At 39.2% G+C, this 26,146-nt stretch overlaps 2 protein-coding genes across 3 annotated transcripts; one reads left to right on the top strand and one right to left on the bottom strand.

Moving 5' to 3' along the window:
* Window positions 1–996: 996 nt before the first annotated feature.
* LOC137171545 (uncharacterized) lies at window positions 997–10,619 on the bottom strand. 2 transcript variants are annotated; one of them, XM_067575543.1, is made up of 3 exons: window positions 10,461–10,619; window positions 10,280–10,378; window positions 997–8,690 (listed from the first exon to the last, which is right to left on the bottom strand). In XM_067575543.1, exon 3 carries the CDS (start codon window positions 8,564–8,566, stop codon window positions 2,231–2,233), a length of 6,336 nt encoding a protein of 2,111 aa, XP_067431644.1. In that variant the 5' UTR covers window positions 8,567–8,690; window positions 10,280–10,378; window positions 10,461–10,619; the 3' UTR covers window positions 997–2,230. The 2 variants fall into 2 exon arrangements, with proteins under 2 accessions (XP_067431644.1, XP_067431645.1); XM_067575544.1 differs by having other exon boundaries at window positions 10,280–10,375; window positions 10,461–10,614.
* A 7,961-nt stretch (window positions 10,620–18,580) lies between these two features.
* On the top strand, window positions 18,581–24,573 carry LOC137172220 (transmembrane protein 273-like). Its single transcript, XM_067576519.1, has 5 exons — window positions 18,581–19,467; window positions 22,321–22,374; window positions 23,603–23,713; window positions 23,891–23,916; window positions 24,188–24,573. The coding sequence occupies exons 1-5, from the start codon at window positions 19,407–19,409 to the stop codon at window positions 24,263–24,265; spliced, it is 330 nt and encodes a 109-aa protein (XP_067432620.1). The 5' UTR covers window positions 18,581–19,406; the 3' UTR covers window positions 24,266–24,573.
* The last annotated feature ends 1,573 nt before the right edge of the window (window positions 24,574–26,146 follow it).

Here is a 26,146-nt window from a genome sequence, read left to right as displayed (position 1 = left end):
GCTGTCCATGGTGCTGAGCCAGCCTATGGTATCCTATTAAAATAAAAAATGACCAGTTTCTTTACTGGAATGAAACTTGCAAGGATATCAGTACTTGGATTTGATTATACTAGAGCTTCATGTTAAGATAAATTCTGACCTCTAAAATGGGGATTTGAACCTTGAATACTACTTGTACAATTTGCATAATGCAAAGACAGATATTAGGAAAGTTGAGATGCCAAAAGTCTGGAACTGGATCTCACTGAACGGGTGGTAAAAGGCAGATTTGAAAGGCATGAAAGAAATGATACTGTAAAGAGTAAGGATTTGACGAGACTCACTGCCCATACAATCTTAATGAGAATTAAAATTAGAAACATTACATGTTTGTATTATTAGCTGAGTGGTCCACACAGTCATTCTTTTGTGGACCCTTAAGAATCAGGCAAATTAGTTTGAGTTTAAATTGTTTTCATCACCCAAACACACTCTGTCTTTGGTCTTTAGTTTACAGATTAGTGAAGGCCCCAGAAGTGTTGTTATGCATTCTGGCCTAGTTCACTCTTGTCTTTACATTATTTGACCAACAGATGGCAGCATAGAGCTTCAAAACTACAATATAATTCTAATTCTTAAGTATCAGGATCAGGTTGTGATTGTGATTTGAAAAACTGAAATATGCAAAATTTCAAGCAAGAGAATTTTTTTTTAAAAACAAACAAACACCATAACTCTGTTCCAAATTATAAACATCCCATGAATTAATTTGAAATTTTGATTGATCAAAGAGTTAATCACCCAATGGTGAAAAACAATGGTGAACATGTGGTGTGTCATTGCTTGCTGAGAGAGTTATACAAAAAATGTCATTACCTTGTTTGGCTGATAACTAAATCACCAATCATAACATCCTAATCATTATATTTAGAAACAACAGATTTAGCAGTAATTTACTTTTACATTTGGTTTAGATAAGAATGACTATGCACAAAAAGCAACAAAAGGACAATAAACATCTGTAACAACAGTTGTTTTTTTATTGGAATGGATCACAGCCACAATACAGCCTTGCTTTACTCTAGTTAGAAAAATGCCAATGCAACAAACTTGGAAAACCAATTCTCCTTCATGTCCTCTGCTTATTAAAATTGCAATAATCCTAGTTCAATCTTTTAAAAAGTATAAATGAAATATGTGGTGTATCAAACATATTCAACAAGTGTAACTGCAATTTCAACTTTAGCATGCAAAATGTTTTGACAATTTAGTTGTGGACATGATCAGTTGAAATCAATAACACAAATGAAAGATAATAATTTTTTAATGAATTCTACTTGTTTCAAGTATCTAATGATAACTGATGTGACTGCAAACTGTCTTGTGGAAAAACAGAAATATCAAGTCAACAAACTTTGCACATAATAAAACAAAGAGACACAATACCTGAAAAATAGTGGAGACCCCAACATCACAGTAGTTGAACATAACAAACTCTCAGCATTTACAATAAATATTCCACATTTACATTCAGGTTACCCTCTCTGTTTACACTTAAATACATTATGTACATGGATCATCCATGTCTCTTATCTTTCTTGAAAATTGCACATTATCTTACACAAATCTTTCAACTCTATTCAAACAACTGCATTCAACAACAACAATCATTCATAAACAAATTCATTATTTCTTGTCAGTTTACACTCAAGTTTACACTCTTCACAAATCTGATAGAGACCTCACCCTCATAAAGCCCACACAACTTCTGTGTCTCACGAAACTTTAAGGCAAGTAAAGGAAAACAAGAATCAACAAGTTGCATTGAGAAAATACTTAATCTTGAAGGAAAAATCCACTCTGAAACACACTGTTGAAAATTAAACAGCTGTTGGCGATGTACCTTGCATTTCTGGGTCCATTTTGTTGCTTATGGAGTATTTTTCCTATTCTGTATACAGCCGGCCCAACATATAGATACAACAGTGTTCAACAGCATCAAGGGTTTCTTTCAAGAGTTGCCATTTTGTACCAGTGTAATAATAAACTAGAGAGAAATCCATCAGTGAAATGCTGTTGCTCACTAGAAATCCTTCAAAACAATGTAGGAAATCACTAGTAGACAAGACAGGTTGAAGGTTGGTACACAGAAACAAGAAGTTCACAAAATAATTCCTGGAATGCAAAGAACATCACAAATCAATGATACAAAACAGCATGAGAGGAGGGTGGATTTTTCCTTTCAAACCTATCAACTCGGACAGTCCAGCTCTTCAGTGCCAAGGAACTCCCCTAACATGTGGTCATGTTGACCGTAGACAGGCTCTAAATACGGATTTCCGTCCTGACAGTTCATTTGCTTCGACCTTTCTAGGTGTCTCAACTCAGACTCTTCTGCCTCCATATGAGGGGCTTTGATGGAGGCTTTCTTAGCCATGGGGGACAGAGGCACTGGGACAAAGCTGTGGTAAACAACCAGTGGTGGTTTCAAAACTTCCATGGGGGATGCCTTGAGAACAGCACCCTCAGGTGGCTGGACTGGCAACTGCACATAGTTTCCTGTTTCAGGATCAAAGAAGGTTTTTGTCTTGACCTGTACGGGCATGTCCACAAAAAAGAATTGCCCTGAGTCTGGATCCTGGAGGAGCTTTCGTTGAGTCATAGGGAAGGACTGCGTAACAATGGTGTGTTCGATGCTGGACTGGCGAGAAAGCTGGCTGGTGTGGCTGGTGTGGCTTGACTGGCGGGACAGGACTGAAGGGTGAGACACATCTGAGCTGTACGTGTCAATACTGTGACTCCTTCTCAGTGGGTTGTCTCTGCTCACCTTGTCTCTGGCTCTGCCTCTCTGCTGGAGCTCATCCATGATGGATTTCTCGATGCGCTGGCTTCTTGAATCAAGCTTTTCATTGTTTGACATATCGGCGCTGAGCCTGCGCTCCACTTTATCTCCTAAGTACCTATCAATGCTTTGCGACCGTTGGAATGGCCTGTCTGATATGGGTCTATCGCCAACATGAGCTTTGTACACAGGTACGTTACTAATGACCCTATCACTGCTATAATGTCTTTGCTCTGGCTTATCTCGAATGTGTCGGTCAGTCCTGCGGCCTTGCCGTTCTGCTGCAACTCTGGGAAGTGCTTCAGTGTTCTGGTTATTGTTTTTCACTGAATCAAGGCTCTGCCTTCGAGTCTTGCGGCTCATTTCTGTTCTGTTGTGATGCTGGTTTTCACTGTCATGGCCTCTTCTTTCACAGAGTAGTGGCTCACTCCTGTCATTGCTGCTTTTTCCATGGTGACTTTCATTGTGATGATGACCATCTTCCGTTTTTTCTCTGTGTTTTTTCTCGCTGCTCTTGCCATTTCTGCTACTACTACTGCTTTTGAGCTCGGATTTGTGTCTATCCGATTTGTGTTTGCTGCTGCTTTGAGATGACTTGTGGGGCGACTTCTGGGCCTCCTCCTTCTTTATCCTTCTATTGGTCAGCTTCAAGGCTTTGAGAACAGCCTTTTCAGATTTGGGTAAGACAGTTGGAGGTTTGGGCAGGCCCATTTGGCTTTCATTACCACTGCAGGTGGACCCAGAGCGTTCACTGGGAACCTTTAATACTTCCCGCTCTGCTGGTTTATCAGCATTCACTCCCTTGTCATCAGCTGTGTCAGCTGTGCTGGCTGTTAAGCTCTCCACGCCTTCAGATGATGGAGTCACCCCAGAAAATCTGTCTTCCTCCTGTGGGACAGCAAGGAACCCTCCAGCCTGGGGTTTCTTTGGGTTGTCACTTTGCAGATTTGAAGAAGAGAGAGGCAGGGGTGCTGAGTGTTTTGATAAAATCTCTTTAGGTTTGAAGATTTCATCTGCCATTGAGGTGCTGCCACTGGTAACAGTTTCATTAGCCAATAGGATCTCTGGATTTTCCTTTACTTGATGTAACTCCTCCTCTCCCTTCTCTGAACCACTCAAACTCCCTCTTGGTGACCAGGGTTGTACAGTCTTCTTCAACTTATTACTGAAAGTGTTGTTCTTGACTTTGAATAAGGCTGGGACCCCCAAAGTTGGTGAGAAAATGTTAGAGGGTGACATTGGTGTCTGATTATTTTCATCATGACTTAAGCTTTGACCCGCAATAGTATTTTCTCTTTCTTTGCCCTCCTTGTACAGACCTTCTGTCTCTTTTTGAGATTTTATTGGTCGCTTTACAAGCTCTGGCTCACTTTCATGATCACTTAAAGAATAATATTCCACTTCTGTCCTTTCTGAATCCTGTTTTGAGTTTCGAGTTGAAACATTTTCTCCTAACTCATCAAGTTCCTCCACCTCTCCAGTTGAGTTCTCAAGAGATTGGTCAACATTTGACTCAGTCTCAGTATTTCTGTGCAGTGCACTCTCCACAGAGAAGTAGGATGATTTTGAGGACAAGCTGGCTTGATCTGGTGGGCTCTGAGTAACGCTAACACCATTTACCAGGAGTAAGGGTGATATTATACCCCTGGGGATTTCACTGAGAGTTTCTGCATCCACATTTACTTCCTCACTAGCGGTATGTATTATGTCAGATTCTTCTTCTGCCACTAAATTCTTAGTTACATGCTCATCTGGCATGGTTAAATTGTCTGGTTTTAAAGGGGCCTTCCGCTTTACTTTGCCTGTTTCCTGTGCCTTAGCATTGTTGTTTGCAAATATGCTTTCCCTAGTGGGGCTCATGTCAGTTTGCAAGTTATTTGCTTTATATTCTTTTTCTCTGAACTCTGGTGATAAACACAATATATTTTCAGATTGTTGGTACTCTGAAGGAGCAATGTTGTCACATATAACTGCATCAGTTCCGGTAGTGGATTTCAAATTTGCATTATTTACAGCGTCACACATCTCTTCATTAGAACTGGATTCACTTTGGCTTGGCAAAGCTTCTTTCGTGAAAAGGTCACTATCTACGTCTTGTTTTCCTGAGCCCGTGCTTCTCATCTCTTTTGCTGAGTGTGCCTCACCATTTTCAGGTAGGCCTATCCCATCTTTGTTTAAGATATTTTCTACAGCTATATCTTTCAAACTATCTGTCTCCCTAGTAACACCTCCATCTGTTCTATTCCCTCCTTTTTTGCTTCTAGGAGGAACAGGAGGAGTATCTAGGTTTTTGTCTTCATTTTCATTTATCAGATCCTCTGAATCATCAGCAACATAGCTGGGATTATCAGTTACTTTATCAGTCACATATTTAGCTTTGTTATTTAGGAGTGCGTCAGGCTCGTTGCCAACTTTGTCCATGCCTGGGAAAGTTATTCTGCCACCTGATCTGTGAGATTCATCGAGTCTAGGTTCAGTTTTTGATAGGATCTGTCTCATGTGATTGTGGTCTCTCAGATCACCTAACCTCTCTTTTAGGTCTTTTTCTTTTTCCTTGGACTCTGTCAAAGAATCTTTCATAGATTGTTTACGTTGCTGTACCCTTGTTACATAAATATCATCACCAGCATTCTCCTCTAATATTGGATTCGCATCCTGTTCTGTCATTTTATTTCTTCTTATCTGCCTTTCTGTGATGATCTCTTCAAGTGCCAATTTGGCTTTGTCATAATTGTCATTTATAACTGCTTTGTTGACAATGACATTGCCGTCTATCTTTCTGAAAACCTCGGGCTTACTCTGCTCCTTCTCTTTCTTCGTAAATATTTCTCTCTTAGCTGATGTGTTCCCTCTCATAGACAGCATGCCCTTTTTAATATTCCTAAGCTCCCTTGAGATCAAATCGTTCTTAGCCCTCGCCTCCTCATCTATATTAACAACTCCTAATTTGTTCTTTGCATTCTCGTGAACACGGTCGCCAAGCCGTGCTCTCTCCAGCTCTTTCAAAGCATGCAAATCATTAATTATACACTCACTATCTCTAATTTCTCTGAGTGACATCGTCTCCTCATCCTTCTCTGTTCTTGTGTTCACTTTCAGATCACCTTCCTCATACTTGCCTCCTTGTTCATCATCCATCACCGTGTATCTCTGACATTTTATATAATTGTTCTGTCTGGCTGAGAATAGATGTTTGAGCCGCCCTCGTTTCTGGACAGATTCACTGTCTTTTGCTGGTGAATCTAATTTCGCTTCCCCCAAATCATCATTAGTGAGTTTGTCAGTGTTATGTGTTTGCTGTTTGTCAAGAGCCAATTGAATATCAGATTTAGCAAAATTTCTTTTTGGGACTGGCGGGGGCTCTTTCTTTCCAACCAGTGTTGAACCAGATGCTTCGCTTCCACTTTGAGATAAAACATCGTTGTTTTCTGCTACTGAACTTTCCCGCCTGCTGCTAATCATTTCTTTTGAATAGGCAAACATCTCATCTATTTCTTTTCCCCTCAGTTCCTCTATGTCTGAAATTGGTTTGTTGATGCTCTCTGACTGAGCTACAAATAGAACTTTACTTTTTGTTGCATTAATTGCTTCCTTTGCTGCTCTGATGACATCCATTGTCCTCGTGGTCTGGCCAGTAGTATCCCTTTCCTTAGAACTAAAAGGCTGTGTGCCAGAGTCTTTTTCTTTTATGTCTTTTGCAGGCCACTTTGCCTTGTCTGGTACATTTAGTGGTCTTTTCCCTACTGATACATTTGATGACAACCCCTCTTTCTCAAGTGCATGGGGTGAAATTATCGGTGAACGATCTTTGTTGACATTTAAAGTATTTGGCGAAAGCCCTGTGTTTGTTGGCAGTGCTTTTGGAGAAAGTTCTTTGTTTAGTGTGAGTGGTGAAAGTTCATTTGTCTCAGCTGGTTGGTCTATGTACTCAGGGGCACTGGTACTCAAGGGGACTTGGAGATATTTCATATCACTGTTGACAGGGCTGGCTTTCTTGTACAAATTCAGGGAAGGATAGTTTTGCTTTTTAGCGATGGGACTTTTGTTCTTTTTTGAGTGTATAATAGAGGAGATGGGATTTTCCTCACCATTACCGGCAGCCTCCCTTTTAGTTTGCAGAAGATTTGATAGCAAATAATCATCTGAGAGAGGCTGATCAATATCATGCTTAGTAAGACCAACAGTTGGGGATTCCAAAAGGGGACTGCAAACTATCTGTCCATCTTTAAAAATGGCAGGAGTGCTTAAGCCAGAAGCATTGCCATCAGATCCAGCTTGTGGATGTTTCAGATGATCTGATTGCGGAGATTGGGAGCCACTCTCAGGTACTTCTAATGTTTTGAATTTAGGTGGGCTATAACGGCTTTTTACCCTTTTCCTGTTGTCTTTGAGGTTGAAGAGGATGCTAGAGGCAAGTGATTTGTAGCTATCTCGCTTAACTGGAGGTTCAGGGGTAAGTTTGGCCTCAGAGTGTGGTCTTAGTGGAAGGTCAAGCGCAGAGGGGGAGAAGACAGCTTGCAGGATTTCTGATGTTTCTGTCGGTTGTCTGGAGGGAATGAGGGGAGTCATCAGCTGGCAGATGCTGAACGGAGTAGAGGCCACAGAGCTGACTTCCTCAACTGCTTTCACTTCCACAGATCTCGCTTCCTTTTTGAGCAACAAAGGACTTTCATTCACTGTTGATGAACAGTTGTCCTGAGGTGGTACCCCTAGCTGACTGACTGAAACAGTACTGTTTGCCCTGGACCTGTTGCGCCTCCAGGGGGCAGCACTCCCATCACCTCTGTCTGATGACTTCTTCTCAGCAATAGTAGCTGAGGGCTTTGGCAGGACCTTCGGTGGTGAAGGGGGAGGGATGGGTTTAGGAGCAGTGGGAGGAGGGAGTTCAACTGCTGCTTTCTGGTGTGACTGTGTCTCCTCTGTATGCAGAGTCTCTTTTCTGTGTGCCTCTGTCAGCTCCTTGTAAAACGGCAAGTCGTACCATTTAGGGATATTATCTGTAGGGAGAATAGAGGTGACTGTGTCCTCTTGGCCAAAGGGGAACTGGTTAAAATCTCTCCATGTTTGGAAAGGGCTGAACTCACTGTGGAGGAAAAAGTTTTTGATATTAAGCTTCCGTAGTTTGACAGTGGATTTCCCATTTTTGATCTTTGATGATTTCCCTGAGAGAAGGGCATCTTTGCCTGTTTTGTTCGATGAACCATCACTGGAGTGATGTCGATGATGGTTCTTGTGATGTCTGTCTGTGAGATTGGTGTGATAATCCGAGGAGAATTCCGATAGCTCCCTTTGGATGCTGCGAAGTGCCGACTTATCCCATGATTCCCCATTAGAGTCTGTCATACCTCCATTTTTAATTAACATCCCCTCACAGCTTTCCTCTGTGGCACTCAATGCCTTGAGGAAAGACGACATGTGGGATATGTTCTTCTGCTGTCCGTGGCTGGGCACCACTTTTTTGTCATTTTTATTTTGCCCTTGCTTTTTAGATTCCTTATGATGAGTCTTTTTAAGGGGTTCCCCCGCCAACGGTTTGTGGCAGCTGAAAGGTGAGTATCCATACAAGAACTCGTCATTGTAAACTGCGTCATCTCCGATGCAAAGACTTCGGAAGGCTCGATCAGTGAGAGTGCTGACCTCACGATCAGTCTCGTCCATGAACAAGTCAGTGAAGCCATTAGGGAAGCGATGGTGGAGCATGCTCCCCACCCGATGGCTCATGTGTCGCTTTTCCACACAGCTCATGATGTCAACAACTGTCTTTCTGTCTCGTGCATCACCTGTCTCGCCTCCCCTACAGCCCTGTAGATCCTTTGGTTTTCTCCCAGCTCAGGTTGACATCAGAGAGGTGATGGAATACGTGAACTTCCTAAAAAAAGATAGCAAAATCAGTGTCAGTGTTTAAACCAGTCGGCTTAGTCACACACTGTATATAGCTAGCATTTCAGCATTTCTGCAGTTCAAAAACTCACAAATAGGTTGTTTGAATGACATGATTACTATAAATGGTTTTGAACTCTGTAGTGCACTGATGACCTTTATGTACATGACATGTGCCGGCTTCGGCCATGCTGTCACTATGCAGGCAGCAGACAAACACTTCAAACCATGCTCTTGTCTATTTAGAGCACTGTATGGTGCCTTAAGTTGTAAACACTAAGCACACTGTAGGTGTACATGTAGGAGAACAACTATTACTCCATTTATAGGAACTATATTAAAAAAGAACTTTTCCATTGTTCATATGAGTGCATTTTAAAGGCAAGACTCACACTTCACACAGGTCCCCTTCAAATGCAGTCATATCTTTTTCACATTTAATGAATTTGTACAGTTAATATATAGACAATTCCTCTGCAAAGCTTTAGGAGAATAATCGTGCCAGCAAGTTTACACCACAGAGCCTAGGAAATGCAAGTAAATCATCACATCATTCACAGTGCGCCTCAGCAGCAGCTGCTCTACTGTAGCTTACTTTAGCTATCTGGGTGAGGTCTTAGAATAGCTCATTAACCCATTTATATGTCCTGACCTGGGAGCATAGCCACTGGCATATCACTCAACTTTCCAACTATCCACACAATCATTATTCTCCTTATAAGCAGATAAGGTTGATTGAGACAAATATAACTGTAGAAATTCCATGTATCATTGTACTGTACGTTGTATCTGTGCATTAAACTGTATGATGTAATGTACACATAAAATAGTTCGAAAGTACTCGCAGTTGTCAAGAGCCATTCATGTTTATATAATTCGGTCACAGATTATATGAAGAAAAACAGTGGTGGGTAAATTAACTACAGCCCAAAAGACAAATTTTATTTATTTATTTATTATTATTATTATTATTATTATTAAGGAGCTCTAAACCCAGGAAAAATTACTGGACCGAGTGACTTTACTGTATCTTGAGCTTGACCTACAGAATGTTTTCGCTTTCCAGGAGACTTTGGTGGCCAACAGCTCTCATAACCTAAGATCAGTTAGCAACCACGGTACTTTCCCAGCATTGCTTGTGTATTTATACCTAAGGAATGAACTAGCCCATTTGGCTACAGTGTATACATCTGCAACCTTAGGAAGATCATTTTGTATTTTCCTAACTGATGTACAAATATTACAATGAATAATGTAATAATGGGGAATATGCAATGATTTTATAGCAATAAGGAATGAACTAGCCCATTTGGCTACAGTGTAAACATCTGCAACCTTAGGAAGATCATTTTGTATTTTCCTAACTGATGTGCAAATATTACAATGAATAATGTAACAGTGGGGAGTATGCAATGATTTTATAGCAATAAAATACAGACATGCTCTCTGTCTCTTGCACATTTGGGTGATAATGTTTAGCTCAATATCTAAAATATTAACTATCTTATCTTATATCCATTGTCAAGCAGTATTTTTTATGTCTTTGTAAACAACCATATAATCACACTGCTCCCTCACCTTGGTGATGGGTCTTTCATGCTGACGATCCAATCTAGACTGTGGTATCAAACACAAATCCTCAATGTAGAATCCAAGAATACGGTGCAGAATCACCTGCTGAGAATAAATTCTAGTTAGTGGTCGTCATTCCTAGTAAACAAACACTTCTTTTAAAGTCGAAGAAACAGAGAAAACTCACCAAAGTGAGTCAAGCCCTCAGATCCATGTTCAAATGCACTGGTGTGGTCAGGCTCCTGATAGCGAGCTCAGAAGATACCAAAATAGACGCACAGGTCGGTGTGGCCAAACTGAGCAGGAACACAGGACACAGCTAGCTAGCTCACATTGGAATAACCAGTGGGTGTCGAGTGGCAGGGCAAGGCAGGCCAGCAGGATGAAATGGACACTGTCATTGGTTATTTTTGTAACCAAGCAGTAAAGGCTGATAGGCTCCTTCATGGACCCTCTCTTTACTGTTAGGCACCTTCAAAATGATGACAGAGGGCCTTATTGTCAATTAAGATGAGGCATCTATCATTTGTGTCTACATGGAGACAACACAAAGAGGTGTGTGTACTTACCTGATTGCCATCACCATTGGCTAACTTTTACCTATAATTTTAGCACATCATTTTGTCTCTGTCACCCAGGGAAACAAGCTCTCTGATATAGGCCATTGCATCACAAATGCCAAATTAGCAAGACAGTCCCTGAGGTGGGGATTGGTATCTATGGAGGATGTCTGCAGACTGATATGACTATGGCGGGGCTGGGTTAATTCTTGTTGTTCAAGCTCTGTTTACCATGTTGTTATCATTAAGGTGTATGACTGGGTAGTCTAGTTTTAGGACCAATGCAGCTGTTGTTGCTGTGAGATTAAGCTGAAATGGAAGGGGCATTTTGTTGACTTGTTACCCTTTGTGAGTCAGAGGAAGTCAATGGATGAGGTCACATGTGAGGGTTGACCCTGTGCATTCCCTAAATGGAGAAAGTGTTAGTGTTGGTACTTTGTGTCTCAGCTTGTTTTAAAGAACATGCTCCCTGTTGTGTGTCCGTCAGTATACTTACATTTAATGTAAAGGTTTGTTCTTCTATGTACTACCTTTTTCATCACTGCTGTTCATGTGCTACCTATTCCATTGGTTGTTGGAATGCTCATTCACCAGCCACATCACCATACTGAAGTAATGAGTTAAATTATTCTTGAATTGTACTTAATGGGGTTACATATCGTTTCAAAAGTGTATAGGCCTGTAATTTGAGTTTTTAAAGCATGAAATCAACGTCTCTGCTGAGCCCTCCAGGACCCAACAACAACTCCATGACTCCATGGCTCCAACATCCACAGTGCTGTGCTCCATCAAGGTGCCATATTTAAGCCAGTCTATTTCTGTCATGTTGTATTTCATAAGGTAACAGCCTGCCTCTCTACAGACTGCACCTTTCACACCTCAGTTAGTCAAATGCTAACCTTGCATGTTAGTTGACTAGCTTCAGGCAGAAAGATTTGCTATGTTCTGCAAAAATGGTCTTTACATTAGACCAGTGTTAATTGTATAATACTTTATCATTTTTAACTACTTTATTTTATTCTCTATTTATTCGGTTTTATCCAAGCTGCTACACTGAGGATTGCTGCCAAACTGTATTTCGTTGTGTATTAATATCTATATTATTTCATTGACAAATAATTTTCGTCAACAACATTTTTTCATTGACAAAAACAAGACAATAACTGAATAAAAACTAATTTATGATGACAATAACTATAACAAAATCTACTTACACTTTTGTCAACAAAAAAAAATGAGACAAATGACAAGTTGGGAAGAGAGCACACATATGGATGAATTTCACATTTGATGTCATGGAAAACAAGACCCTTTGTAAACCGTAGCAACAATCACAGGTAAAAACACAACTAACTTGAAGTTACATTTGCATATGAAATCAAGCTAACGTTATTTTATCAACTAACTCGAGCTGGTGTGTTTTTGCTAAACTTGTAATACAATACAAGCTAAAAGAAACTACCATTGTCCTGTACTGATTAGAGAAGTGAATGACCCAGAGTTGCTAATCCTAGATTGTAAATTAAAAGATTGATTGACACAAGATAGTAAGATAAAGTTTCACTGTCCTCAAATTGAAACAAATATGTAACAAATAGAAGAATGCACATCTGAAGAAATGTTTACATTGAGATTTCAGTACCACACTGACATGTCAAAAAAACGTTAAACTTCATGTTCACATTAACTTAATGTTACAGTTACTTAATGTTAGACATATGATGAGAGAAACGAGCAGAAATGTAGTATAGAGACAGATTGCAGCTATGTGTGCATGTGTATGAGTGAGAGAGGGGAGGTTAGGGGGTGAGAGAAAAATCAGGATTTGATTTCTTTTTTCCCTTATTCAGCCTCACAGATACAGAAGAGTTCCAATGACAAGACTGGGCCACTGTGGGCCACACAAGCAGAATATTTCAACAGCTCTTCTAAGTGCTTCTAAGTACAGAAGTGACTCTAAAGAACAACCTACAAAGGAGGAGGGCATAGCAACATGGATTGGGTGCACAGGATTACTGGTCACAATGAATGAAGATGAGGACTTTTTTCCAACAATGGAGACAGTAGCTTTTATCTAATTATTCAGGGAGAGTAGGTGTTATGCTCAATGTGTTATTTGGTTATTGTCTGAGATGGTCATTTGAAAAAAGCAAGACCTTATTCTTGTTTCTTTTAGCTTATATGAGACTTGGTTTTATTTGTATTTGATTTTAAGATAAATAGACATATTGCGTGTTCAAACCTTAATATCATGCGATAATAACAAGGAGTCTATAATGAGTTTGTAGAGCAATCCATGTATATACAGAAAATTAACTGGAAATTTTAGAGAAAAAATAAATAATGCATTACACTTTAAGTAAACCTCTTAGATTTTAGTCGATTAAAACTAGACTAAAACTAAAACAATGTAGATGACTTAAATATGACTAAAACTAAATGGCATGAAATAGGTAAAAATATCTCTTAAAACTGCACCAGTTCTGCCTTGATATGCAATGGATACAAATCAAATTCAGTTAATTGGTCAAATATAAATATTGTGTAAGATGGCATGTTCATTTTTAAAAAGGAAAAGTCTCTGCATTGTTTTGGTATAGACTTACTTGCTAAGCAATGTGGGGATTTCATGTAGGCGGAGATGCTGTATTTGAGAGCTTTTCTCTTTTACTGTCTGGAGTCATGTCTGGCTCAGAGTAAGGCCTCATATGGGCCTCCCTCTGCTTCTCCTCTCACACCAGACCTCTTCCTCTAATCTGTTTCACACCTTTCTCTGTTTGCTTCCAACCCTCCAACAGCAAATTAGATCCAGTGCTTGTGCCAGATTGCCAGATTTAAACCATATGCCTTGGCCAAAAAAACTAACCCATGCTATAATAGTAGTTAAACTGAAACTTGATCCACAATCTGTCTTTTGAGTATGAAATACTTGCTGTAAAAAGTTTGTAGTTTCATTCATTTGTGGACAGTGCTTGGAAGTAATTATTGCTGTTTTTCTTAACAAATAGTGTAAGAGAATTTGAAATTCAGTAATTAAATTATTCATATTGGTAATCCTCCGTTACCTCAGAGAACAGACTGGTCTTGAACGGGCTGGAAGCTAGCTATTCCCCAAAAGAAGATATATACGCCTTCTGGTAACTCCATAGCTGTTGATGTTATTCATATGTTGTCTTCTTAGTTAGCTAGCTAGCAACAGATAAGCCTACAGTCAGGAATCACGTGCCTTTTGTTTATAGTTTGGAGGGCTTTAATGTGAAGAATTCTGGAGTCCTGCATGCATTCACCAGGGCTAATGCTTGCTGTTTGTGATCTGTAAATACTTCTAAACCTAGGTTGTATGCTTGTTAACCAAGCGGCAACCTCCGGGGCTGAAAAATGAAGCCAATGTGGAAGTGCCAACAAGTTCCTCGAATGGCCACTTGAGGCTGGCTCCAAAAGCAAGTCAATCCCCATAGAACCCCATGTTAAAATGCCCAACTTTACAGCAGAAATAAACATGTTTACAGCCTGGTACAAAAATCGGTTTTGGTCTATGGTTATAGCTAATTTCCCCATTCATGACAACTGTACAGGGGGTGAATTTTTTTATAACTCACCCATTTAAATTTTATTAAGCTGTAAAGTTATGCATAATGACGGACATGGCTGCTTTGAGTGACAGGTCTGCCAGCCGGTAGGTTGCTTGTTTCAGCCATTCAGCCCGCCTTTTTGCCCATTTTGGATTGGCCGAGAGTGAGGCAGAGTCAGTCACTCCCAAGATGGCGACAGCCAGAACGGCTCACTTTGAGCTTCAAAACTGCTCTTCAGAAACCAGTGGGTGACGCATGGTGAGTACGTCCATATTTTATACAGTCTATGTTGTTAACGCATTAAGACAGGATGCAACATTATGTCTAGTTTTCTAATTCTACATGTTAAGTACAGAAGATGCAATGTGTGGTTGTGATGGTTTTGGAGTTGTTGGAGCATACTTTTGATGGAGTTGGGTTGAGTAATGTGAAGTAATGTAACTAAATACCCCAGCTGTTGAGGAATTAGTAATGTAACTTTTTCAGTGAGTAATGAATAACTGATTACATTTTTGAAGTAGCCTAACACTGTTCATGGCATACTGCAGTGGTAGCTTGATTTTGAGCCAGTGCATGGTTTACATATGGAGAATTATACTTGAGTAGAAACTCAGACCAACAAACAAGTTCCAGAGCCAAAGTCCAAGGCAAGTTCATAATTGAATAAAACAAATCCCATAAAAACAATGACAGCTGCTGACGTTACCCTAAGTCTTAACAGGTATAACCTGACACGTCAGATAGTTTCTTACACAGAACCATCTGAGAAGTCATCCATGGAAACTGTTTGGAAAAGAGCAGGCACATTCAAAAAAAAACTTGGCAGGTGATTGGATAAACCATCTGTCTATCACTGTCTTACCTTGAAGCCTGACAAGATGGATTCTCGCATGATCTTGTGATGTTGTGATCTCACAAATCCAACTTCCTCAGGAGGTAATAAGGTACTCACTCAGGTTTTTACATAAAATGTAACTCCACAAACCAATTTACTTAATGAATGATGAGCTTCTTGGTCTTGGAAGTAATGCTTGTTGTTGAATAAGATACCTACTGGACATACTAACAACTGAACCTAGAAAGGTTCAAAAAAATAAACCACCCTCCAAGCTCTTTCAATGCAAGTATTGCACTTAGTAGAGCCCCATGCACAACGATTCAACATGAGGAGAAATCCTCAGCTTGACAGGACCACCATGCCTGTTTATGGTTACAAAGCTATAAATTGACAAATGCTGCTCAGGTTAAGGGTTTAGTGAACAGTGAACTTAGGCTAGAGAATGAGCAAAATAGGAGAGAACATGCACAAAACCAAAACATGTGTAGTGCTAGCTGGACAGGGTTGTGTGTGAGAATTTATACAGAAGTTGTAGAGCTACAACTTGATGGATACATGACTGTTTGGAACATACCACACAGTATAGATACAGTAGAGAATTATAAACTTCTACATTCATAAAAGATTTGACCAACAATTCAGTTTGCTTTGGCTCATAATTACTTCAGCTACAAAGAGAACAAGAAAATAGCAGACACAGTGGTTTGGACAACAGTATCCCACAAATAAAAGTAGCCCAGTGTGGCAGAGACAGGATCCAGCCTTTGTTTGTGTCATCATGACTGACACCCACATGTGTTATGCTTGGCTGTGAAGCCACAGGGAGCTGGTAAGCAGTCTGGCTCATGCTCGTTCATGCTCGCTGAGAATTGGGACAGGCAGCCAGGGCGGTAACTGGCCTTCAAGACTGACAGGCTAGTAAACCCAGGTATGGAAGCTCTAGGACAGCTGGGGCATATCAGGCACAGCCAAGATATGAAGATTTTTTTCACATATAATGACATATAATACACAAATCATTGAGGGATTAAACATAATCCAACATAGCAGACTGATACAGGTCTGTTGTCATACTACATCTGTGTTATTTTCAGGAGGAAAGTAATCAAATTATAGAGATGACATGTGTGTTAATGTGAACCCTTAATATATAAAATATAAGTATATATCAACAACATAATATGGTTTAATAAGGTAAATATTAATACAGTTCTGAAAAGCAGAAAATAACTTCCACAAAAAGCTCTTCTTTATGTCAAAGTATTTTGATTAACAGGCAGTATAACCCTATAAAGCCTACATGTTAGCATAGCAACTTAACTTTTCATGGTCTTTTCCTTCAAAGTACACATCTACAGTATTACTTTTTCACATGGCAGCAAAGTCTTCTAACAAATGACACATTTATTTGTTATTTTCTGTGCAGTTAAAATGAAACTTGTCAAGTCAGTCACTTTAGAAATCAAAACCCATTACTGAGTAGATTTGTGAGTGGAACAAGATGTTGTGGTAGTTTTTAAAGATGATTAAAGGTCAAGTGTTTCCCCACAATTTTCCAACATTGCTCAAGTAAATATGATTTGACCTATGTAGAGGCTGAAAAATAAGTGTATTTTACTGATTTCATAGCCATAAAATCAAAGATAGACAACAGTTAGCTCAGGTATGTGATTTGAATTTTTTTAAATTCATTTTGTATTAAAGTCAATAGTGACATTATAACACAGCAGCCACAGCCTGAAGCTCCAACGTGGCATAACTTTATCACATTATTAACTTTATCACATACGCAGCCATTACTGTATTTGCCTTGTGTTAGGGGAGTGATGACAGGACTGGAACAACTGATACCCTCAGTGGTTGACAGGGCAGGTGGCTGACCAATCAGTGAAGAGCACCTCAAATGCAGTTACATCATCGCATGAAGAAGTCAAGATATTAAACATCAGCTGCCAAAAACACTATCAACTTCATGGTATACCCAAGATATGTCACCACCATGTGCATACCCTGAGTCCAGTTCTGAAGCCATTGGGATGGATCCAGTCTGGACTGAATTGAGATACTGAATATGTTATTGGCAGTAGTAAGTCCAAGGAGTATCATATCTGCTGTGGCAACACAAGCGGTTCCACCCAAACAACACCAGTAACCTGTGTCTAAGTGCCAAAATTTTACAAATCCTACATCAACTGCAATAAGTGAATAGTTTAATATGCTTTTTTTGTTATTTTTTTTATCATTTTAATTGTTACTCTGTGATCATTGCTTTTGTATGTTACTGTACCTCTTTTTCCTTGTTGATTTAGTTTACGAACCATAAAAAAACTGCTTCCTGTGAAACAAAAGGTATGAAGTAGAGTAGGGCTATCCGGTAAAACCTGACCTACTTCCAAGGTTCACAGAGAAGGAGAAAAAGTGGTATATAGAGCAACTTTATAGAGTTCAGCATCCTGACCCGGGCTTTTTTTTTGCATAAAGCATCAGCCTCAGGATGTAGCATTTTCAAATGTAATTCAATATTTTAATATCAATATCAAAATCTCTCTTTCAGTCATCTGCGTCAGTGTGTGTCATGTGTAGCAAGTTTCAGGGCCGGCTCTAGCCATTTTGGTGGCCTAGGCGAGATTAGGATTTGGTGACCCCCCCCCCTCCCCCCCTCCCCACCACACACACACCACCACCATTTCAACCACCATGTTACCCCACCAGTGCTGCCTCATCACCACCCACTTATTCTATTGTAAAATATGGACAACAAAGTTATAGTTAGATCAAGTAAGTTATAGAGTAGATATTAACCTATTACAAGGAAAAACATGTAGCTGCAGAGTAGGACAAACAACTACTGCAGCCTGTTATAACATAAATTATTACTAAGTTGTGATTTATGCATTACTAAAATAAAAGCTTGCACCACGGAGATAATTACAACATAACTCTAAGTAACAACTAAATATTTACACACATGTCTCTAGTGTAAATCATAAAATGTCACAGAACTCACTGATGGTAAAACAGCAGTTTTTCTGCCACACATGATTTTTTTCTTTAATTTCTGCCATTTTACAACACAGTAATCAAGTAGAGACCTAATTTATTGATATGATATTTCACCATCTAGCTTACTACAATGTGCTACGATGCCAAGTGGCTCATGCCAGCTTACACGTAGCTGGTGCAACCCAGTGCAGAAATCTATGTTTTTATGGATATAGCGTTAGCCATTATCACTGATATTGGTTAGTGAAATTTAAGCACAATGACTTACATTCTAGGAAGGAGCAGTTAACTAGCTACTGGCTTGCCATTCAGTCTCATATCCTTCAATCTGTAATGTTATCAGGGGTCCAGCAGCTATTGTAGCATCATTATCTAGCTTTAGCTTTATTGCTACTTAGCTAACTAGCTACTAGAAATGAAATGTCTAACATTACACAAAAAATGGCATTTTAATGTTAACATAAGATGACATACCTCTATATTTGGCTTTCTTTTCCTCGTCCTCTTTTCTCCATTTTCTTCCTTTTGCCCCTGAAGGCTTTCAGTGCGCATAGTACCGGTGCAGGGCAGATGAAACATTGTGAGGAACGGCGTTGCAAAGTGTATTACTTTCTTTATTTCTTCATTTGTTCATTTGTTAACCCAGAAAATAAATTGAGGAAGAGCACCCACTGGTGAACTTTTTCAGGGACCCTGAAGAAGGACCCAAGTTGTACTTTAAATTAAAATTATTGCTGGAATTTTGTCTGCTTCAAATTGAATTTTCCCAGGAAAAAAATATGCCATAGAGTGAGCAAAGTAAAAGCTTTCATGACGTGGATGTAGTGTAAATCACTGTTGCATGAACAACAGTTGCAACAGAGCTTTATTGTTGAAATGTGTACCAAACCATTTCTGCTTTGGCATGTGCCAAAGCAGAAATGCATCTCACGTTTTGAAGCTAAACTCAAGTGGCTAAAACTAACCACAAGAAATGTGAGGGGCCTTGCATTACCATCTCATAGGGTGTTCGATGACATGCAGACAGACGCATAATGTCTTTATCAGCAAAGATTTGAAACCCACAAGTTCAGGAAATGGCTCGTCATTTCGTGTATTTATGAGAAAAGGACTTGCAGCACATCAAGAAGCCAGTGAACTGTTCAGAAACATCAGGAGAGATGAGACCATTTCAGACGTGTGGGTGTTTGTCATCTTTAATGAGAGCTGTCCTCATCATTGGTGAGTACAATTGACATCTGTGTGTTAATAGTGAATAATGAATAATCTCTCTCAGCCGTACATAGATGTGTTATAATTTGAACATGCTGTGGAGATGTATTGGATACAGTTGGATATTTAAGGCAGGAAACAGTGTGCATGTTGATGATGGTAAAGCCCATTGGCTCAAAAATACATTTTTCATCTTGCAGTCAGTTCACGCTTTACTGAAATTGTTATTCTCGATCAAAAAAGTGTTGTTTTGTTCTTGACTAGGGCTGTGAGTTGAAGCCACAGTGAGGTGTCAAACTGTCCATGCTCTGCTTGCTGGACATGTCACGTTATGTAAGAGGTCACTCTCTGGTCACTGGAAACTTTATCTCTGCCAACACTCAGGATGCTTTAAACTGAAATTACCACAGACTGATACAGTGCATAACACATAGATCGCCCCATGAATAGTCACAGGTTCAGTTCGTGCAACACTCAACACTGCAGTGATCAAACTCCTGCTCATGTCTTTCAGCAAGGAACTTAACCTCTCCTGACTTGTGTGGTGAAATGCCTGTTTATAATTGAATTCTGTAATATGGTGACTGTAGTGCTCTAAAAGGTTACATATTAGCAGGCGATTCACTTTTCTTGTTTATTGATTGGCTGTGTTCTGTGTTTGGCTGTGTGAAGCTCTTATTTAAGGTCTTGTGAAATATAACAAACTGTCAGGAACTGCCAAAGAGAGTGACTGGCGGTTTAAAAATGTAAGATAGCCACTTGCTGAGCGTGTATGCTCTGTTTCAGCAACACCCTGCTCCACTCTTAGTTACAGACACGCATGCCTCACCACTCCACTGTCTTTTGGCCTCTGAGCAGCTACAGTGGAGCAGCTGCTGACTTAGTGTCTGGTTCAAGGGTACTTTGGAAATAGCTCCTCAACTGGAGCTAATGCCCTAGCAGGTCTTCTACTTAAAATCCAGCTCTAGCTGCAAAAGCATGTGTCAGAAAGCAGACATGATGGATGTGGTTCTTTTGCTATTGTACTGTCTAATATAAGCAGGTGCTTCTAACACAAGCTGCTATTTGCAGCAGCTCGTCAGTTATATAAATGCCCCTCCAAGAGCTGACCAAACAAAGATGAACTGGAATCCTAGACTCATTCTGGTGGTAATTACCTTATGTACAGATGAGCATAACTGAAATTTCAGCAACACAAAAGCCCAAAACTCTCCACAAGAATGATTATCAAGGTTTGAGTATGAACACATGTTTCTTGTGCGCATGAAGCCAAAGTGAAAGTGTACACCAGAAATCATAAAACCACTCAACATATCTGATCATTGTCAAATTTTGGACCTTGGCGTTTCATTCATCTAAATATACAATTCACATACCTGCTCACTTTAAGCTAGCCCATACGATACATTATGTACACTCCTCAATTGACAGTTGGGTTAACAATTTATGTTCACTGCTGATCTTCGTTTGTCATCCCAAATAAGTGGTTGAGCCTGAATTAACTTTTGAAACCTGTCCAATTACTAATATTATCAGTGCCATGTGCACGGGGCTCTTAATGAGGCTGGCAATAATATCATAACTGAAAGGAATGAATAAGAATGATAGCTAAAACCACAAAAAATGTGACACAGTTTGTAAAAAAGTGGTAGTGGTAATTAAACTAAGTTCAGATTCCAGAGCCATTTATTCAGTTTAATCTACTAAAATTCGTAGTAGTATGCTAAGTGGTTTGTATTTCTTTAAATTATGACCTTATGTCCAATAAACTCTGTATCTTGTGACTTTTTTCTCTTTCTTTAATATTCTGTGATAAACACAAGCTTGTTAAAAATGCTTTTTTGTTTTTATGTAAGGGCATAAGGTTGCCACATTAAAAAAATGTTAAAAGTCTGGCTCTTGCATGCTGTCAACTTACCCAACAGCAAGCACATGTCAACCTGGGACTAAAATAAGCATGTGAACAGTTTGTGTTTACCTATGTGTGTGTGGTTGTGTGCATGTGTGTGTGTTTTAAAAAGTACAGACCATTACAGGCTCGATTAATTGTTTTCATGTCTTAAATAAGTTTTATCAATGGAACAAGTCTATACTTTTTGATTTAATCACATTACATTGAGAGTTTACTGACAACAGTGTAAGTGTGCCCTGGTATAAACCTTATCTACATTTGTCTATGTGTGATATTTACTGTATGTTATTATAAGTGGCAGGAGCCAAGAGGTCAGAGGTTAACCTCTGTAACCAGCAGTAGGCCCTTTAGGGCCTTCTAGGCCTTCAGAGAAGGCCAAAAATATCAGCATTTTAAATGTTATATTAATCTCTTTTATTCATAATTATTATCTTCTAATTCTAATCTTAGCCTCATTTTCTATCATGTTTGCTTCAGAAATGAAAGGGTTACTATCCTGAAACCAATCAGATTTTTCTCTCACAAAGGCTATTGTAATATTCACTGACAAGAATAATATAATACATATTCTGGGGGGGCAGTTTTATATTTTCAGCTGTTATTGTTGTATGGTCTTCATTTTGTAGCCTTAATGATCTGTGTGTTTTTTGTGACTTGTTTACATTGAGTATTGAGAGGAAACACCCAAGATTAAAATATTATTATGCCTATTCTTGTTTACCTCATGTCATGGTTAGTTGAAGTGTTACAGTTGCTTATCCCTCGCAAGATCTAACACCCTGTTGTTGCTTTTTGGGTGGAGGATATACTGCGGAGGCATAAAAGCGCCTCATGATCACTAAGTCTTGAGCAATGGAGCCCTGACAAGCTCAGTCTTATCTGATGTAAACAACACTGTGGTGTCACCTCCTTCCTGTCTGTCTTCATGACCTGAAAATAATGTGTTTCAGAGTATCTGCTGATGGGTGTAAGAGGAGATGGAGAAGAATCTGGCACAAAACTAGGTGGGTTAGCGTGCACCACAGCGTCGATTTCTAAGGTAGATTAAAGATGTTTTGCAAAGAATAAATAGCACAATGCAAGACAAACAACAGCGTGACTCAAATCTCACTGCTCACCATATTAAATTTTTTCTTTTCTTATATCTTTCAAATCCCATGAAAAGACTCAAACCAACTATGAATCGGTCCTACTAATAAATCTCACCTGCATAGCCAAAACATATTCCTCTGTGCCATAATGCTCCATTGTCATCCAAATACTCTTAAGAGCACTTCAACAAGCCAAACATGTCACACATGGTCCTTCATTACAATGAACATATAGACTCCGACTCCAGTATCAGATACACCATACAGCTGCTGTAAATGCTCACTAGTCCACAAAATATGTATTAATCCGTGGCTGAAAATAGTCCCAAACAAATGTACTATTTATTCCTGTTGTTTAAATAATATTTTCTAAAAACAACAGTGCCCAAGTTTTAGTAACTGATGTAATTAGCCTTAATTTTTTTTAAAAAACTATATATTTTTGACCTGTTTTTAAAGATTTATTTCCTCTGTAGGAACCAATGGGCTTGGGGCTGAGTGCCACAGATGGGTGGGGAATTCACAAAGTATGACAAGATGGTCAAACTAACACACAGTTTTGCTTTGGTCTATTCATGGGATTTGTTGACATTAATAAAAATATAGACTATAACCAAAACATGTTTGGTTTCATGCTCATTGTGTTGAAATCCTGGCTGAATCCTGACAGCTTCCAACTGCTGGAAACTGAAGTGTTTCCAGTGTGTCTTAAAAGTGAAATGAATTGCTTTGTAAGCAAAACTCCTCTGACGGTAATGTTTGTATAATTTATTACCATTGTTTTGTCAAAGAGATCAAACTCTCATGAGAGTGTTGGCTCACGCTAACCAGCAGTAACCCCGTCTATGACTCCTGGATGCTCAGGATTCAAATTGCAAATGATGATGCAACTTAATTTGCGGAACGGAGCATGGTACTATGACTGACACCTTTAACTTTTGCAGGGTAAACAAGTTGTGAAATCAAACATCTTTCCTTCCTTTTCCTCCCTCCCTCACTTACATACAAACACATTCAGTGTGTCAGGAGGGCTAAACATGAGCTGGCATTCCCTAAACTCACGTTCTGTTCGGTCACACGTGTTACATTGCATCTTGTTTGTTAATGGCTGTATGATGTCTGCTGGTTATTTTCTTTCCAGAAATTAAGTACGTTTTGATCGGAACTGGGATTGGCCTGTTCTTTGCCATTATATTCTATGTTGTCAAGTTCTGCAACATCAGAATGCACTTCTATGACAACAACTGTACAGGTGAGGTCATGGACCAAGGGGATGGATTACAGGCAATTATACATTCCTGTATTCTTTCTCTTAAACTTGTCTTCTTAGATTCCTCTAATGTCCTTTGTTAAATATATGACACTGTGCTTTTGTCCTGCACAGACATGGTGATTTATTTAATATGTCCAACTGTTCTTCCTCACACAGATGGTAGCACGAAGAGACCATCAGAGGTATGATGTTGACCATAAAGACATGGTTGATAATCATAATACTGACCGCTACAAACAAACTAAACTAATTGATCCCTTTTTGTGTTCTATAGTCCATTTTTTATAAATGACAATCATGGAAAACATGAAGATAGACCCTAAACATGTTGTGAACTTTTTGTGAAATTTAACTTTAAACATCCTTGTATTTCATTAATTAAAGTGAAAATATTGGTGTTACATGGTACAAGTTCCCATAAGCTCAATTTAATGTTCCACTTCTCAACCGCAGCCTCAGTTGTTCACTTTGAGCCGTCTCAGCCAATCAGAGCAACCCGTGACGGCGGTTTCCAGTGACACGCAATGTTAAAGGTCAGGCAGAGTGATTTGCAGGATGATGCAAACCCTGCAAAAGTGGCATCTGGGTGAAAGGTCAACTGGGCGACCTGTTGTCTCCTCACGTTTTGACGCACACAACTTCAAACATCAACAATAGCTATTTTACCTTTTCTAATTGTTCTAATTGTTCCTTGATAATGTAGCCTGATAGGGTTTTTTATACTAAATGTCTTAATAGAACTTGTAATAATGTAATTTTGTTTGGCTGTGGAGAGTTGTATTGTTTGGTAATTTAATAAAACATGTTCCTCCCATTAAAGAGCCTAAATATATGGATTTTTGTGTTATTTTCTGTTGGATAACAGAGTTGGTCTACTGACACACATACTGCACAGAGATTATTTTTCACCACTCAGCAGAAAGCTTATGACTAATGAGCAGTTGATACATTTTCCACAAGGGGGCACCATGCACCTCCAAGAAAAAAAACTACTGTAGATTTCGATGAAGTACAGTTTCACATCTGAGCACCAGAGGAGCCCAGTAAACAATTCTTTGTACTTTGATTAGCATGTATTTTCGTTAGAACTTAAACACAAATGACTGATGGAAAACTTAATTACATCTGGATGATGACCATGTTTACCACTCCTACATGTTAAGGTTCCATTAAAAGAGAATGTACTCTACCTCAGTCTAAGCTTTTATGTCCTTGCCAGGCACTTCTTTATCTTGCAGGATCTCTGGGTTCAAAAAAGATCTTGTTACACTGTAGGCGAGTGTGTCAGGCAGTGTTTAACTGTTTTGAACTGATACCAGACAGGAAACTTTCCTGCCTGGTATCTCACATACTCACATTAGAACACATACTTTGAAATGTTTACCAGAAACTGAATTTAAATGTCCTATAATCTTTCAATACATGCAAACAAAAATACAAAGAAGATCCAAGCAGTTCCTGGAAAAAACTAAATGAAAAATACTACCTGATATTACTGACAGCTTGTTCATATTTCATTTAAAAGGTAGAATTTACATTGGAGAGCACAAAATAGCATGTAAGCTGTTCAGCAGCTGACCTGTAATTCAGGAACATAATAACAGATCCTTAGACTATGGATTAAATTTCACTTATCTATGAGATTTTAGCTTAAATTGTGGAGCTAAAATTCACTTTCTACCCTAAATAACTAATTTTGAAGGTATTTGAATACATAAACACTATATTGATACTTTTTGCAGGATCAAAATGTCTTTTTTGTGTGTAGACTAGTTGTGTATTGTAATCTTACCGCTCTAGAAATTGAAACTAATTGTCCTGTTGTACTTACTGCAAGCAAGTGCAAGAGTACAGGGTTCTATATCAATGCTGTTGTGTAATGTATTTTAGTAGTAGTACTAGTTGTACTTAGTAGTAGTATTTTAGTAGTGATTACTTTTGTTTATAGTAAAATGAGCATTATTTGTGGTAAATTGACCCTCTCAACTTCTCTCTGACCTTCTTAGATTAGACAACTTTAGACTACTGCATACCTGTCAAAACATGACGGAAATCAAGACAACATGTGCAAGTATATTGTTACATTTGTTACATTTGTGCGGCATCTCGTCAGGTCTATGTTGGCCCCATAGAGATAAGAAGTTGTTCAATGATGAAGGCGCTTACCTGCTGAATATTGTACCATCATTGACTAGTGTTAGCATAACTGCAACACAGACGTAGTGAGCCACACAGTGTGAACAATGCTAACACCGCAGTCTCTCCAGCCTTGCTCCACTCATGTGCAGTGGTTAGTTGCTCAACCACAAAATCATTGTGAATGGCTGCTCCACCAGAATGCACATCACAATAATTTGTTGTTGCAGGCTTTTGGCACAAACAGATGGTGATCGGGGCATTCATGGATAGTCC

This window comes from Thunnus thynnus, chromosome 20, assembly GCF_963924715.1.
Source record: "Thunnus thynnus chromosome 20, fThuThy2.1, whole genome shotgun sequence".
Taxonomy (NCBI): domain Eukaryota; kingdom Metazoa; phylum Chordata; class Actinopteri; order Scombriformes; family Scombridae; genus Thunnus; species Thunnus thynnus.
The sequence above is the reverse complement of the archived record's forward strand: the minus strand, read 5'-3'. Positions and strand labels throughout refer to the sequence as shown.